Source organism: Myxine glutinosa, chromosome 1, assembly GCF_964187855.1.
Source record: "Myxine glutinosa chromosome 1, kmMyxGlut1.1, whole genome shotgun sequence".
In the NCBI taxonomy this organism is placed as follows: domain Eukaryota; kingdom Metazoa; phylum Chordata; class Myxini; order Myxiniformes; family Myxinidae; genus Myxine; species Myxine glutinosa.
Genome location: NC_136261.1, coordinates 96,226,358 through 96,243,984, shown reverse-complemented (window position 1 = coordinate 96,243,984; position 17,627 = coordinate 96,226,358). Strand labels below are relative to the sequence as shown.

The 17,627-nt window shown below is 47.9% G+C and overlaps 1 protein-coding gene across 3 annotated transcripts in view; it reads right to left on the bottom strand.

Annotated features, from left to right (window-relative positions):
* LOC144891412 (glycine receptor subunit beta-like) overlaps nt 1–17,627 on the bottom strand; it is a 91,193-nt gene that overhangs the window by 51,855 nt on the left and 21,711 nt on the right. For all 3 annotated transcript variants that reach the window (XR_013622943.1, XM_078775076.1, XM_078775075.1), the window contains exons 4-7: nt 15,367–15,596; nt 11,963–12,045; nt 3,070–3,210; nt 2,546–2,698 (exon numbers count right to left, since the gene is read on the bottom strand). Coding sequence is in view for 2 of the 3 variants with exons in the window: in XM_078775076.1 (XP_078631202.1) it covers nt 2,546–2,698; nt 3,070–3,210; nt 11,963–12,045; nt 15,367–15,596 (607 nt within the window). In the remaining variant the exon portion in view is untranslated. The remainder of the gene's footprint in view (nt 1–2,545; nt 2,699–3,069; nt 3,211–11,962; nt 12,046–15,366; nt 15,597–17,627) is intronic.

Here is a 17,627-nt window from a genome sequence, read left to right as displayed (position 1 = left end):
GAAAAAGCACAGGGCCCAGCACACTGCCTTGGGGAACTCCAGCCTGAACAGGAAGGGGAGATGAGAGAAATCCATTCAGGGCCACACGTTGACTACGACCAGAGAGGAAGTCCGCCAGCCATGCATGGAGATTTCAATGGATACCATAGGAGGAGAGTTTGGTGAGCAGAGCTGGGTGCCAGACCGTATCGAAGGCACGTGATATGTCAAGGGAGACAGCTCTGATTTCCTGTTTGGGATTGAGGACCTCCATCCATTGTTGAGACAGCAGAAGCAGCATGTCCAGAGTAGAGTGACCTGGTCTGAAACCAAATTGATGATCAGAGATCAAGCCATTGGAGAAGAGGAAAGATTTCATATCCGAAGCAATGATGGATTCCATGACTTTGCTGATAATTGGGAGCAGGCTGATTGGTCTGTAGTTGCAAGGATCTGTTTTTGCACCTTTTTTGTGTAAAACGGTAATGTTTGCTGATTTCCAGGATGCTGGCAGATGACCTTGAGCAAAAGATAGGGTGAAAAGAACAGAGAGAGGGTGAGATAGAGTGGCAGAGCAGGATTTTAGGACCCGTGGGCTGATGCTGTCTGGTCCAGTTGCAGAATCAGAGTCAAGGTTTGACAAAAACTCCTCCACCTTGTCAGGAGAGAAGGACACAGAGTCCAGGAGCAGTTGGGTTCGACTGGGAAAGGTGGGAACAGAGAGAGATGGGTTTGGGACTAAGGATTTTGAGGCAAACACAGAGTTGAGGTATTCGGCTATGTCACGTGCGATGTCAACTGTGTGGCCATTTGAGGTAAGGGAGGGGATGGAGGGGGAACAAACACCAGAAACGGATTTGACCAGACGCCACGAGGATTTGGGGGAAGGAGACAGGTTTGAGAGTTCATTCCTGAGTGAGGAGAGATAGTGCTTCCTGGCACTCCTGAGGGTAGACACACACTTGTTCCGAGCTTGGTGGAAGGAACTGAGATTGCCTTCAGTTGGATTAGCCTTCCAAGAGGCAAAGGCAAGTTGTTTCAGGGCAACTGCCTCACCACAAGATTCAGTGTACCATGGACGGGAGGAAGGGTAAGACAACTGAAGGCGAGATGGGATAAATCTGTGCATGAGAGAGATCAGTTTGCTTTGGAAAAATTCTCAGGAAGAATTGATGTGGATTGACTTGGAAATTGAACAGCATTTGTATAGTGCCTCACTGAACTGGCAAACCAACTATTTTTAAGGTCAACTCAAGGTCATCTTGGACTTTCCTGTCCAAGCAGGAAAGATCTTCTCTGGAGTTCAAGGTGGCTAAGGATCGTCTTACACTTCTCCTTTGTGGCAATGCAGCAGGTGACTTCGTCATAAAACCAATGCTGCTCTTCCTATCGCTGAATGCTTACTCCATACTCCAACAGCATCATCATCATCCCGAGCTCAGTCTTGTGGTTTATATTTACGGCAGAGTAAGTAATATTTTTACCCTCACTCACCTCTCTGTTTTGTAATAAATATAAAATATAAAAGTCTTGTATTTTTGTTTATTTTATACTGTATTTATTTTATTTACATGTTTATTTCAATTGTGATGTGTTTATTTTGAGCTGCCGCCAACTTCCTCTATATTTTCTCGAAGCCCAGGAACCAAATACCTCTTGTCCCCTAAGTCCTTGGTTAACTGTTGTGGTTTTAACTATCGTGGCATTTTCCAGGAACGTAACCCCCATGATATTTAAGGGTTTACTGTACCAGATTCAAACCACATGCAAAAGGAGCAGGGAGGGCAGACTTGTACATGCACGAGCTTGTCCTGGTTCCATGCAGATCCAGCCTATCAGATCTGCAGTCACGTGGGGGACTTTCCAACCTGAACGACCATAATCGTGCAGGTTGGTGTGGCACAGAGCGAAATGCGTGTCGGAGAGAGAGATTGAATGGCGATGGGGTGACACTTGCGTCTCCACAACGCGACGTTCAACTCAGGAAGTGATGAAGCAGAGATAATGAGCCAAGATGTCATTTCTGATCTCAACTGTTAAGTGCAAGCACATACATGGTTTTTAAGCCACAGAGGAACCTCCTTACCAGCACGTGGCTGGTCCCGCAATTGGCTGCCGACTGTCTGTGGGTGGCACTATCTTTTGAGTAATCCCATCCCGTGGGGCAGCCCCTCGAAAAATTGTTCCACCCTAAACCAAGGCCCCACGACCCACTGCAATACCATGATCTGCAGTGTTTTGGCCAAACGGCCCGTGACGATGACCATTTAAATGCGCTCAGCACTTTCTGTGTGTCTTTGTGCCCAAGTCTTCCATCTGTCCTGGCCTGTACAGGTGATTTCACATGATACATTACCCTATTGTGCTCCATAAAGGACAGTCACTGCCCACTCAGTGCACATATTACATACAACTTATCCTTGACAGATCCCTAATACAGGAGTATATCTAGCTTACTCAAACACACAGTAAATACTGTTCTTAGCACTTCTATCTACGGATCCCCCCTCCATGTAACAATGTCAGTAAGAATTTTACTAATCGTAATAATAGGAGTTGAACTCACCAAGAGATACGCGAGCTGGACTGGCCTCTGGATTAATCCAGAAAGTAAGCCATGAAAGTACAACCAGCAACAGTGTTGGAGCATAAACTCCCATGAGGTAGAAACCAACCTGTCTGCGGAGAGTGAAAATTACCTCCACACAAGTATAATACCCTGGGATTTTAGGAAGTGAAGGAGAAAAAAAATTAGTGGCATTAAAAAGGAGGCAAATGTAATGAACATGGTCATCAAACATTAAATAACACGTGTAATATGTTATCATAGCTGGTGATGCCAGGGTCATAGCACTCCTTTTAAGGGTAATGTGAGTCTCTGGATGGCTTTGAAATACATGTGATGTAAATGTGAGTATGACAGCCAATTACAGACCCGCAATGGCAAGATATGACTGTCCCCAAGCATAGCTGCTCACAATGGCAAAATATAATACAACTTTTCTTCTTCCATTCGAATATCTAGACACCTTGTCATATGTGGAATCCAAATGATTGGTGGTATGTTGTTTCAATTGGCAAATAGCTCACCAGTGCCCTGATAATATTTTGTGCAGTTTCCATAAACTATGTCCTTTTGGCTGATGTCAAACTGAGGCAGACTCATCTTCTCCATCTGCACAGGCTCTCCAGCAGCCCAGTTGAACATCAGGTCATCTGTTGTGTAACCAACTGAGATAAATGATTCGAGATGGAGAGGAGAAATGAGGTGGTTGAGAAGAAGAGCATACGGAATGGGGCAGTTAGTGAAAACATGAAGAGCTTTATTAGCTGATAGGCGAGTTAAAATATTGCTACGTTTGAGGGGGTACACATAAGGTAGAATGCTAAGTTAGCATCGTCCATGCGTTTGTGTAGGTTAGAATTTTATGTAACTAGGACCCGTTCGAATGAAGTTGTCCTGTTATCATATCTGCCATGGGAGGCGTTATAGTTGACATAGGGATTCGTTGGGAAAGTATAATTCCTACATGTCCTCTCTCTGAACCAGGCAAGGCACCCAGGCAAAGTGAGGGCAGGGTGGGAACAGAATGGTTTTGCACATGTCTGTTTCCCATGTGTGGCTGATAAACCTTCCCCGCAGCCCGCGATGCTTCAAGAGGTGCTGTGACGCCAGCCAACTCGCATGATGTCACCACAGCAGCAACTGCATCATGGCCATGATTGGCTAAGCTGGCGAGGGGCAAGAGAACATTCGGGTGCCGTGGGCTTGGTCGTGCAGAAGGTTTAAAAAATGGGCTGTGCATGGGGGCAGGCAGTGACAAGTTAGTTGGACTGAGGTGAAGAAGACAGAAGCCAGTTGAGAGTTCAACAGTGGGAGGGAGCTGTAGAAGACATATTGCACGAGGTTGGTTCCCCCTACCCCCTCTCCTCCTCCTCCTCCTCTTTATTCACCCTGCTTCACTCATCTTCGCCCCTCTCTACTGGGTGCCACAGCTGTGGGCTAGTCCATACCGCTCACCCAAGAGTCCTGCTTGCATTGGAGCCCGTTTCCATCCTGTAACCTTAAAGACCTTGCCTGGTCACCCATTGTGAGTGAAGGAGTGTGTGCTCATAGCGTCTTAGGTCCTCATATTGTTACATTTGTGGGGGGTAGGGATACCTTAGTCCAGGTACATTGCATAGGTAGTGTGCTCTGACTGTCGTGAAGAAGAAGAAACCTCGATGTATCATAAGTAGGGAATTTGTGTAGACCGGATGTTGGGTAAGCTTGTATCTTCGTTCCGATCAGAGTGGTGGAGTTGTTAGTTAGCGAGGGATTATGGGTAATTATTCCCCTGTAAGTAATTGCCTCTGTAACCTTTTCCTATGATCATTATGGCACCGCACTACAGACACCTATCCAGAAATCGCCCATTAAACACACCAATTAAAAAACCAACCGGAAACCAGCAATGAAGCATTACCGTGGATAACACCGACTTGGTGAGCACACAGGACAGGCATGGTCATGAGCCACGCCTCGATGAGCAGTGATTGGCTGGGATTTGATTGGCACAGAGGACTGGTAAGAAGGGACTAGGGGATTGGTGAAGCAGGCACTGATGACATCAGAGCCGCGCATACAAAATACTTGGAACGGCGGACATTTTTCCTTCTCGGTTTGGGTCTGGTGGTGGGCGGTCGTGTGCCGACAGCTTCTCGTTTCTTCTCATTCTGGACTTTGTTAGTGAACGGTCACGTTTTGGCTCTCTCAGCATCGACGTCCTCTTGGACCTTCTCGTTTCGGAACTGTTGGTGAACGGCCGCTATTGCTCTTTCCCCCTTCTTGTTGTGGATCTCATCGTTAATGGTCATGTGCCGACACCTTCTCAGGCCTTCTGATTCTGGATCCAATAGCGAACAATCACATTTTCATCTCTCTCAGCATCGACACCTTCTCGGGCCTTCTCGTTCTGGACCTTGTTAGCGAACGGTCGCATTTTGGCTCTCTCAGCATCGACGTCCTCTCGCCCTTCTCGGTTTGGAACTGGTGATGAATGGTCACCAGTTCCATCTGTCACCAGTTCCTCGGTGAGTGTGCCGACATTTTCTCGTATCTCTTGGGTCCGGACTTTGTTGGTGAACGTTCGCTATTGCTCTTGCGCAAGGAGGCTTCATCGCGAACGGCGTGTGCAGAGATCTTACTAGTGGCCGTGAGGAGGACATCTTGCATGTGGTTGTGAGGAGGAAGAGCCACGGGCCGTGAACTGTGGTTTTCCGTGCAGAGATCGTGAGGACAGGCACGGCTGGAAGAGCAAGCTGCACGGTGCACGCCTGCTCGTTCGCTTCGCACGGGTGACCTACTTCGCGCCAACGAGTGCGTTTCGCGCGCAAAGATGCCAAGGCCTCAGACGATCTGGACGATCCTTGACGAGACACCCCAGCCGACCAGAGCTAAGTGCACACAGACACGTATTTATTTCCAGTTATTTTATCCTTTGTCTGTGGTCGGGTCTGTTTGGGAGCACTCCAATTTAGGAATTTATTGGTATTTGACCATGTTTTATTTTGTTACCGGCATTTCTTAATAAAGCCGGCATTTTCTTGTACATTTTAAACTCGTCTCGGTTTGAGTTTATTTATTGCAGGTTTGAGGGCTGCCGGTAGGATCCGTGAAGGTATGCGCTCTTCGGTCTCTTCCTCCCCGCGCGTATAACGAATACCGTCATATTGAATTGAACGCCTCAGAGTTGAAGCCCGTTGGAAAATCCATTTCCTTGGAAGATTTTAATCACCAAGAACACGACAATTGGTGTCAGGAGTTTGGGATTCGAACCTCGGACACTCGGTGTTTGAAGGTTGTGGGTTCGACACCCGCTGAGGGCAAATTGCGCTCAGCATTCGGAATAAAAATTAATCGTAGTACCGGGGTGTCCAAATTTTGTCGTAATTTGTGAGTGAAGCGCAACATCGCGTTTTCGAACAATTGAAAAAAAAATCTTTGTTTGAGGTAAAAAAAAATACGCGGGCGGGAGAACTGTTTTCTCACCGGATGGTGGAAGCGAGCGAGATGGCCGAGCGGGTTGGGAATTCCGAAGACTATGGAAGCGGCCCGGGGATAGAGGGTTTTGAGAATAGAGTTGAAACCTTCCCCGCTCCGGAACGATCGAGTCAGGAGACGGGTCCAATGTCTTTCCAGGCCATGTTAAAATTATTAAGGGGCATGAGTGATATTATGAGGGGAATGAGGAAAGAGGTTAATGGAATGAAAGAGGAAAGTGATGCCTGTAGTGAACGATTGGATGCCAGGACTGAAGAAATAAAAACCCAATCGAAAGAAATCAAAGGCCATAGAGAGCAAACGAATGAAAATCAGGCACAGGAGGAGAAATGTTTCTTTAAAGAAAGCCTGAGTGAACAAATTGATGCTCAGAATGAGCGTGGGGAGCAATCGGAAGGCAAAATTGATGGAATAGAGGGAAGGAACGAACGATTGGAAGGAAAAATTGAGGGAACAACACAATAACTGGGGGAACGAATTGACAAAGTAGCAGAGAAGGAGATGGCATTGAAAATGGAAAAGGGTGCAACCCAGTCTGATAGACTTTGGGCACAGGATCAGGGATGGGCAACAGAATTGGATTCAAAACGGGAGGAGACGGAATGTTTGGAAGCAAATGGGGAATGTTTAATTGGGAATGACCTGGAAAGCTGTCGGGCTTGTGTGGATGCCAGAATACACCAACAGGGAGAGGAATTTGGATTTGTGCAGTGCCAGGGCAGTGGTTCAGAGCAACAGGGGGCAAAAAAAATATTGGAGGTCCGTGTAACGGAACCGGACTAGGTAGTTGTGGCTGAAGACCTGTCAGAGCCAGAATTGATTGGGGATGATGATGAGAATGAATTGACACCGTGGCTGGAGGCCTTGAACAGTATCATCAGGGAGGAGGTTGATCGAGTCCAGGAGAGTCTGGGGGATGAGGCAAGTCGGTCCATCATATACCTCCAGGACGAGGTTAAGGTGACCGAGGGGACCCTCACCACGAACACCAATTGGGTACAGGAGGCTCCGAAATTGCATACCCAGTTGGAGGGGTGTTTTGGCCCTGAGCTGGACTCGGACATGGAAGAGTCGGGAGATAGAGCCTTGGAAAAACTGGTCCCCATAGATAATTTGGAACAGCTGCAGGGAGGGGCAGAACAACCCGAGGAGGGGGTTGTTACCTGCAGCTGCGGTTGGGCACATGAGGCAAATTTTTTTTAAAGGACATCTAAAATTAGATCGAAATGGGAATTTGATTTGGAGCAGCCATGGTGCGAGTTGGTCCCCGGGCTGTGGAATTCGGACCAGGAGAGGTCATTGGGGTCGGACTCGTGGGAAATTGCCCCACTTGGAAATTGAATTGTATCAGCCAGCTGGGAGGGCTGTGCTGGCAAGATTTGGACGTGGGGTCCAACCATGGGTGTCATGGTTCGACCTCGGTCCCATGTGGGGTCTGGTAGAGTGTGGCGTCCCTTGTCCAGCGGGGCGCCGCCCAAGCGTCTCGGGCTGGCAGGGTGACCGGACCCTGGAGGGGGTTAAGACCTCCGGGAGAGAGGCGGGGATCTGAGGTGATTTCTCACAGGCACCTGGTGTGATGTATCATGAGGACCACGAGGGGGAGGTGTTGCAGGTCGCACTTTGGTGGCGGCACCACGGACGGCCAACAAGGGCCTGATGTAGTGACCGCCCAGGTATGCGCACTGACAGCCTCTCCCTGAGACTCTGAGACAGCCAGCATGTGGTGACCTGCCATGGTGTGCTGGTCTATGGACGCGGGTCAAACCGCATGGACAGGGATGGATTATAGCCCACTGGATAACCATTGGGGCATCTGTGGAACGTGATGGCGTGAGCATGATCTTCCACAGATGTGCCGCTGTGATTTGTGGTCTCTCGGCTTGGGAAGAGAGCCATGGATTTAAATCGGTGATTGGAACGAGCCGAGCATACCGGGACATGCTCAGCTGGCAAGTGTATGGAGAAGCACCCTTCTTTGGTGAAAATAGTGAATTGTGGGAAAATTGGCATGGGTAATCTGAGGGTTAGATGCAAAAATTTAAGGATGAATTTGGTGAAGCCATGGTGGACCCTGAAAGCAGTGACACCATTATTGATCCAGGTGTGTTAGACCAAAGTGTTGGAGGCTGGGACAAAAAATGAATGGAGTAGCAGAGCACAGCCTTCAACTGGCTACGGGGGCGACGGCGCCAATATTGAGATGCGGGTTGTAGATGGATTTGGGCAGTCTGGGGGTCAACGTGGTGTTATGGGTGGCCGAGGTGTGCGGCCACATCTTCTGGGATTGTGTCTCCTGGGGTAGCATGGCTGTCAACTGGACCTTTGGTGTGGTCAAGTGTGGGTGGGCACTGGGGGCTGCATATGGGTGGACTGGGGGATGTGAGAGGTGCAGGGGACATGTTGTGGATGCCACGCACTGCGACCGTGCCCCCCAGGTCCAATGCATTGGGAATGGCGAAGTTGGCAGCAGGTGCTCAACACATTGGCCAGCTTGGGCTGGTGGAGCCGTGTTCCTCGCAGGGGGCTGAAGGATGGATGGTGGGTCACACCCTTATGGACACTCATGGGCCATGTTGGCGTTTCGGCTGCTCAACTTACCTGATGGCCCTTGCATGGTAGAGGGGCGGTGCTGTTGTAGCCAAACGTAGTAGTGTAGTAAAGGTCACCGGAGGAGGCGGGTCCACATGCTTGCCAGTACAGTCAGATAAAAGGAAATTTTGTGGAAATGTATTGGCCCCATGGGATAAATTTGGGATTCGGTCGTGTGGATGGCACTCTTGGACCCGACCAACCTGCGATGACCTGCACATAAGGTTGTGCCTTGATGTCTACTGTCCCAGGTTTCGGTACTTGCTCATAAATTGGGATATGAGTAATTTGGAATGAGGGCGGGTGAGAGTGTTGACATGGTCGGTGGGGAGATTGGTTTGTGTGCCACAAAATGTCTTGTGGGTGGCGTTTGTTTATGTGTGAAGGTTTTGTGTTTGTGTGGTCATGAGGATGTAAATTGAGTTATGGTTGAAGAGTGAATGTGAATGGGGAATTCCTGTGTTAGCAGGCCATGGAAGCATCTCTTTATGACTTCTCTTTATTGAAATAGGTGTGGAGAATTGAATGGCAGCGGGGGACGAAATGTGTTTTGGGATCTTGTGGGTGGGGAAGGTGTGTGTGTCCTCAGGTACAGATCAGGCTCTGAGGAGCGATGCCTGCGCCCCCCCCCCCCCCCCCCCTCTGCGGCAATTACCCCTGGCAGCTAGTGGTATCTGGAAATTGGAGCTCGTTGGTGGAGGGTCTGGTTGGGCGCCATGGGGTAAAGGAGACCCCCGGCGACCCGTGGAGCTACGCGGCAGCAGGAGGCAACGGAGCCTCGTGTGTGGAGACCCTCACCGGCGGGGTAACGGCGGAAAGGGCTGTTGGGCTGCCACGGGGCCAAGAGGTAAAGGGGGGGGGGGGGGCAATGAACTTGTAAGTCGGCTGACTTGTTTTGGGACTGCGGGCACCACAGCCTGAAGTGCCCCCACCATCTTAGTTGTGCGGTACCTCCCCGCTGACTAGAGAGAAATGCACACACGTATATGACATCAATGCCATGGTCCTGCCGGGGGGGTGAAATAAGTGCTTGAAATGATTTTGTGTAGTGATGAGTTTTGGAATGATAATGAGTGGATAAGGGGTTTGTGTTTAATGAATGAGGGCGAAGTCCACCGAGCCATGTCACTCACCTGTAGCATATGGACAGGGCCCGTGGAAATTTAGGGGTGCATTGGGATGGCCCACAGGTAAGGTTGCGTCTTGTGGCATCCACCGGGGCACGCGGTCTGTAGACCGGGGTATGTACAAATGTTTAGAGTTTTGAATTTTTGGATAAGGATAAGTTTGTGGTGAAGTATATTTTGGTGTGTTGTTTGTTTCCTCCCTCCGCAGGAACAACGAATAAGGTCATTGTACATATTTGATTGCATGATTGTCAAGGGGATTAGCATGTTAAGGAGAATAGGTAGGAAGTCCGACTCACTTCCCACAGCCCTCCTGATTTATTTCGTAGGTTAATTAAGTATGAGACAGTAAGTGTTAAGAATGGAATGGTAGCGCCTGCAGTGAACCTAGCAGGAGCTACAGTTCCAGGGGGGGGGGGGGGGAGGCTGTGTTATGTCTGTAGGGGAAAGGAATATCTAGAGCCAGGTAGATCTGAATAGGTAACATGCTTCGACTGTCGCGATAGGCAATCTACCTGTAATAAGTTCCATGTGTAGTCCAGTTTGTCGGTTAAGATGTCTCCTTGTGAACATACCAGGATGTTCGAGTGTTAGATAGTGTAGGAATTAAGATAAACCCCTGTGTGTCACACCTGGTAATCAAACCTTTGTCACTTATCGCAATACATACCCATATAAACACTTAGGCAGGCCCTGTAGTGCACACAGTAATTAAATTCCCTTCCCTGACAATGACTTGGGAAGAAAACGGACAGGAAACCAGGCCAAGACACCGCCGATGATGGCTGCCGCGGGTCGCATCACGAACTTGGATAGCAACTAAGAAGGAGGTTCGGTGGAAGGCGCTGGTTGGTGGCGCGCCAAGGCTGACGTCGTAACCCAGATTATATAAGGGCGACCCGAACGACATTTTCTCTCTTGCTCTTGCTCGAACTCTTGCGCAGCTCTAGCCTTTGCGCTCTCTGGCTGTTTTGACGTGCTTGAAGCTCTTGCGCTTCTTCTTGGTCTTGAGAGGTCCTGGTGGTCGTTGGCTCACCATATGCGTGGTGCTTGGAGCGGTGCTCCGTGCTTGTGCTTGGAGCGGTGCTCGTTGCTCGGTGCTTTGGAGCTTGGAGCGAGGGACCTCGTGGTGTGCAGCGGAGCGAGTCGCATCGGGGCCTGTCGAAGTGTGCGATCGATTGGAGCTTGGAGCGAGGCCTAGTGGCGCGTGAGCGGGGCCGAACGGAGCCGTGTTTGGACGGCAGACAATACAAGACGACGGACAGTTAAGATGCACCACATTCACCATCCCACGACGAACATGTTCTTTTATTAATTCCTTCCTGTGTCTCGTTTCTGAAGTGAGGTGTGTGGGATCCCAATTTAGGCTCTTTATTTGATTATCGTCGTGTTTCATTGTCTCGGGTTCCGGAATAAATGTGTTTATTTTTGTACATTCTAATTCGGTGTCGAGTACATTAATTTCCCTGCAGCTGCCGTCGGTTCGCTGAAGGTAAGCGCTTTTGCCACAGCTTCCACTTCCCTTCTTCCTCCTGCGTTTTATAGCCGAATCCGTGTTTGGTCGTCGCCTCAAGTAAATCCGTTCTGGTCCAACCGCGGTCCCTGGTCTTAACCGGAAGGGTCCGCGTGACAATACTTCTGTCAATGTGATATTTCAGTTTATTCTTTTTGATAAATCTGCAAAACTTTCTAAAATCCTGTTTTCTCTTTGTCATTATGGGGTATTGAGTGTAGATTGATGAGGGAAAAAATGAATTTAAACGATTTCAGCTTAAGGCTGCAACAAAACAAAATGTGAAAAAAGTGAAGGGGTCTGAATACTTTCTGAATGCACTGTATAAAGTAGTAAAATGAATTTGCTTTAAGAGACTGATGGGATTTCAAACTCAACCGCGGGGATAGGGGGGAGGGGAAGAGGCAGGGGGGTATGTTGGCCTCTCAAGCGTGATTCTCTTTGATTTAGCCACATTGCCTCGGCGAGGCGGGTCTGCGTTGGCAGACCTTGGCGACACGACAATATGTGAGGAAGATTCTAATAGTAAATGAGGACCAAAAAAAAGTTAACCAAACATTGGTTTGGAATACATGTCAATGTTCACTCATTATATTTATATACGAGTAATTATTCCACAACAAGCTATGGTCTTTATGCATCACCACATGGTGCATTCATTCGTTCATTCATTTATGTAACTGCAATGATGTACTTTCACTCATTCCTTACAGCTCTCCAACTGCATCTTGCATTGTTGAGTGTCCATGGGGAAGAGAGTTAGGTCCATTGGGCAAGATAAGGTCAATGAGAGTCTGCAATCCAAACAACAAGGTGACAACATGCTTCAAATATGAAACTCCAGTATTTATTGTTTCATAAGTTCCATAGCCACTTCACATGTTCCATAGCCATCAGTGCTAGTTTTATAGGCACATGGGTGAAAATCTAAATGAATGGCAACGATGTTGCATACTTTCATTTATTGGTATATACATATGTTCTGCAATCTACAGCAACACTGTGATGTCACAGACACGTTGAGCTGTTCTGCGACCCTTCTCATAGCATGAATCAAGCCTTAGGAGCAACAACAAACAACAGGCATTTTAAGGCCATTTTCCCCTGTTAGAGCGTGGTTAGCCTTGCGGTCCCCATGACAATCTTCTCCATTTTGCCCTATTTTCTGCATCTCCCCTTGTTAACCCCCTTGCCCGCATTTCTTTTTCCACCATATTTAGCCAAGTCTTTCTCGGTCTTCCCCGTCCTCTACTTCCTTCTGCTTTCATTTCCATCACTCTTCTCAACCAGTCACTTTCATCCTTCCTCAACACATGAGCAAACCATCTCAACCTGTTTCTCTTCACAGCATCCATCACAGGCTCTATTCCCATCATCTTTCGCAAATCATCATTTGTCTTCCTCTCTCTCTCAACGATACTCCGCACATCCGTCGAACCATTCGCATTTCCACCCTTTCCAACCTTCGTTGCTGCTCTACGTTCATTACCCATGTCTCGCTCCCATAAATCATAACACTTCTCACACATGCAGCATACACCTTTCCCTTCAGCTTCAACGACACTCCCCTCCTCGTCAGCACGCCACTCAGTTCCCGAAACTTCTTCCATGCACATCTCACTCTAGCAACCGTTGCCGAGTCTGATCCACCTTCTCCATTCAGCATGTCTCCGAGGTAACAAAATGTTTTCACACCTTCCAGCTTCACACCGTCTCCAAGATCCAGCTCAACATTTCCTCCATCTGCAGCTCCCTCTGTGCACACCTTACATTTGAATGTAGCTGCTACACTGGTTAATGACCCTCTCAGACCACTACATTTTTGATGAACCCATTCAGCACACATTGTACATTGAATGCAGTTCACTCTGACACCCTTCCTTCACACAGCACATGGCCACTTCCCAGTTCTTTCCACCTCACCACATGCTTTACCACTTGCCATCACCTTCGTTTTTCTGATATTCACCTATTTTCCGATTTCCGATTTTTTCCGATTCCTTCCACTTGTTCATCTTCTCCTTCAGTCCATCCATACTTTCCGCAATCAACAGCAGATCATCCGCATACAACAACTCCCATGGTAAACCCTCCTTTACATTCCGAGCCAGCACCTCCAACACAGCTACAAATAATAGTGGACTTAGTACCGACCCCTGATGCACTCCCACCTTCACCTCAAACTCACCACTGTTCCCGTCCTTCGTCCTTACAGCTGTGTCCTCCACTCGTAACTTCCTCAATGCCCATGTCACTACTTCTGTGGAACCCTATCGAATGCTTTCTCCAGATCAACAAACCCAAGACACAACTTCTTCCTCTTCTCCAAGTACTTCTCCTGCAACTGCCTCACAATAAAGAGCGCATCTGTCGTTCCTCTTCCTGGCATAAATCCAAACTGCATTTCGTCGATCTTCACTTTCTTCCTTATCCTCCTCTCCAACACCCTTTCCAATACCTTCATTCCATGCTCCAATAACTTTATCGCTCGGTACGAGCCACACTCCAGAGGGTCACCTTTCCCCTTGTATAGAGGGACGAGGGTACTCAGTTCCCAATCCACTGGAATGCGGCCTTCTTTCACCACCAGATTACAGATCTCTGTCATTCTCTTCACACCCCAACTTCCTGCTGCCTTCAGCATATCTCCCACAACTCCCGTCGGCCCTCCCGCTTTTCTACTCTTCATTGCTTTTATCGCTTCCTCAGCTTCCTTCTCAGTTATCTTCTCTGCCGGTCTCTGCCTTAGGGGCAATGGTTCAAAATGCCACAAGCATAGAAAATTGGATAGTTGTAAAACATGTGTCACATTTATTAGAGCTTATCTGTACAGCATAATGCTTGAAATCTTCTTCTTGGGCTGAACTTGCTTTCAGAGTTGAAGATGGTACGACCTCTTACCTGTGTACATTAAGAACAGACAAATGGCGTCTCATTACAGCTATTGCTGCACGGTGTGTGACCAACAAGCATAGTCTGCATTGTCTATAAATGCCTTACTACAATACCGTAAAGAGGACAACATTTTGCAGTTGGGAACGTCCTCTTGGGATCCACATGGGCGAGGTTCGGCACGCAATACCAACAAGGTGGGTCCACATGGGTGAGGTTTGGCATGCAATACCAACAAGGTGGGATCCACATGGGCGAGGTTCGGCACGCAATACCAACAAGGTGGGTCCACATGGGTGAGGTTTGGCACGCAATACCAACAAGGTGGATCCACATGGGTGAGGTTTGGCATGCAATACCAGCAAGGTGTATCCACATGGGTGAGGTTTGGCACGCAATACCAACAAGGTGGGATCCACATGGGCGAGGTTCGGCACGCAATACCAACAAGGTGGGTCCACATGGGTGAGGTTTGGCACGCAATACCAACAAGGTGGATCCACATGGGTGAGGTTTGGCACGCAATACCAACAAGGTGTATCCACATGGGTGAGGTTTGGCACGCAATACCAACAAGGTGTATCCACATGGGTGAGGTTTGGCACGCAATACCAACAAGGTGGATCCACATGGGTGAGGTTTGGCATGCAATACCAACAAGGTGTATCCACATGGGTGAGGTTTGGCACGCAATACCAACAAGGTGGGATCCACATGGGCGAGGTTCGGCACGCAATACCAACAAGGTGGGATCCACATGGGCGAGGTTCGGCACGCAATACCAACAAGGTGGGTCCACATGGGTGAGGTTTGGCACGCAATACCAACAAGGTGGATCCACATGGGTGAGGTTTGGCATGCAATACCAACAAGGTGTATCCACATGGGTGAGGTTTGGCACGCAATACCAACAAGGTGTATCCACATGGGTGAGGTTTGGCACGCAATACCAACAAGGTGGATCCACATGGGTGAGGTTTGGCACGCAATACCAACAAGGTGTATCCACATGGGTGAGGTTTGGCACGCAATACCAACAAGGTGTATCCACATGGGTGAGGTTTGGCACGCAATACCAACAAGGTAGATCCACATGGGTGAGGTTTGGCACGCAATACCAACATGTCTCTACAACAGTTAGGGGGTTATATTTAATAATCGGTGTGTGTGCGCGTGCGTGTGTGCGTGCGCATATAATGTGATTTACAAAGCATGTCACTTACCTCATACTCATCAAAACATCTCCATTTGCTGAGACAAACAACAGAGTGTTTTGCTTTGTGACGGAATGAAATTTTGCCTCCTTCTCATTAGTGAAAAAAAGATCCGGCCGCCACATGCAGCGAATCAATGCTGGGTCAAGTGTCAATGTCTCCACACCACGGATATGGTCAGGAAACCGCAGGCGAGGATCATTCCACTGTTGCCTTATGAATATGTTCACTCTGTAATCCTGAAATACAACAAAATCCCATGATCATTATAGCACCGTACTTTAGGTGAAGCACAAGTAGACACACAATATATTAAGGATCAAAGTGTTGTTGACACTTCCGCAACATTTAAGCGACTAATCAGCATCCGTATTGCAAGCCCAATTTGAGCTGTGCATGTTTTCCTTTCTTCAGAAACCAAGTCAAAGGCACAGAGGTCAATATACAAAGGCACAAACATACTTCAATAGCTCGTTGGTTCATGACTCCTTGACTACTCCACCAGCATACATTTCTCTCACAGGAATGACTTGTATGGTAGGCTTTCTGCTCGTCAGGGCCTCAAGGAATTACCAAACAGCCAGCAGGTCATAGTTAAGCAATCTTTGCCTCAGTCAGCTTTCATAAGACACAAGGTAGGAAGGTTTACACTTTTTTTTGTCTTCAGTTTGTCTTAGATCTGCCGTGGTATGAACAATAATAATAACAAGTCAGGAGACGACGATGGTTCACGAGCGAGCGGTATTCAATGAGAAAGGACGGACTGTAACCGAAACAGGCCCAGACAGGCCAGGGCCGGAAATGTCAAAACGAAGGTTACTGACCTTGAAATGAGATAGAAAATAATGTACAATCAGTTACGAGGTTACTTAGCTACACAATACCGAAAATTCGGTGAAAAATGAAATGAAAAAAAAAAAAAAAAAATGAAAAAAAATGAAAATCGAGCTCCGTGGGGCTAGACACATGACATTGGCCTAACCAAATATCGAAACCCCTGTCAGATTCCACCAAACCCCTCGGAGAAGATGTAGCTTGAACTCGATTACCCCCTAAAAAAGACATCTTTTTCAGGCGTGGCTCCGCCCACAATGGGCGCAATACGCCCACTCTAGGCAGGACACAACTAGATCATGATATCAACCTCCCACCCAAGTTTCATCAAAATCGGATGATATCATCGGGTAGTTATGCTGCGGACAGACAGACACACATACACACACACGACGAATATAGTGGTCACTTGATAACTCGTGAACCAATAACGTTGTTTCATATGCAGCCTATGGCTGGTACTCAATTTGCCGATGCAGTGCCCCAATTACCAGTGAGCTGGTACTCAATTTGCCAACCTCGGAAGGATGACGGGCTGAGTCAACCCCCCTGGCATGAATTCAACGATCGACCGGGATTCATACTCAGGGTCCTAGGATCCCAAGCCAGCACCCTAACCGTTAAGCCAATACCAGGCTAAACAAGCATTCTGAGTATTGCGCTGCAATACATGTCCCCTGCCGGCAGTCTGTCGTCCGGAAAACTGTTGGGGAAATTAGCAAGGGTTATTTACCCACAGGGTCTGAATCGTTCCCAATCGCTAATAGTAATTACCTCAGGACGGGCTCACCTGTGATTCACACTCGGGACTTCGATTTATACACCTTGCAGACAGGTCACAGAAGCACGAGAAAATAAGTTGTTGATAAAGAACCTTTCGAGTCGCTAAATATCAGTAATTTATTATATTTTCGAGTTCACGATCAATGATCGATGTGTATATATATGTTGCTCGGCTTGGCTCCGCCCCTTCCGAAAGCACGCGCTGTGTCGCGCTTTTGACGTTCGCAGACGAGGCTGAGGGCGCGCGGTGCAGCTTGAGGAGAACTCTAGAATAAACAAGAGATATCCATTTTTAAAATATTTTCGTTTAATTAACGATATTATTAACGAACGATTAAAAAATATATATATCTGCCAAATCACGTGCCCTATCGCAAATTCCAAAAGGACATTTTAGTAGACTGACATGCTGAACAGATCTGTGAAGTTTCCCCTCGATTGGATCAAAAATGAGGAAGGAGCTCGGTTTTAAAGGTTCATGCTTAAAAACGTCATAACTCTGAAACCATGTGACGCATTACGTCATGCTCGCTGACTTTTTTGTTCATCATGGGTATGCGATTCGGCCTGCAAAGTTTGGCCTCGATCTGTTTAGCTGTTGCAGAGAAAAAGGGGTTTTCGTGTTTTCACGAAAAACAATATGGCGGCCGAAC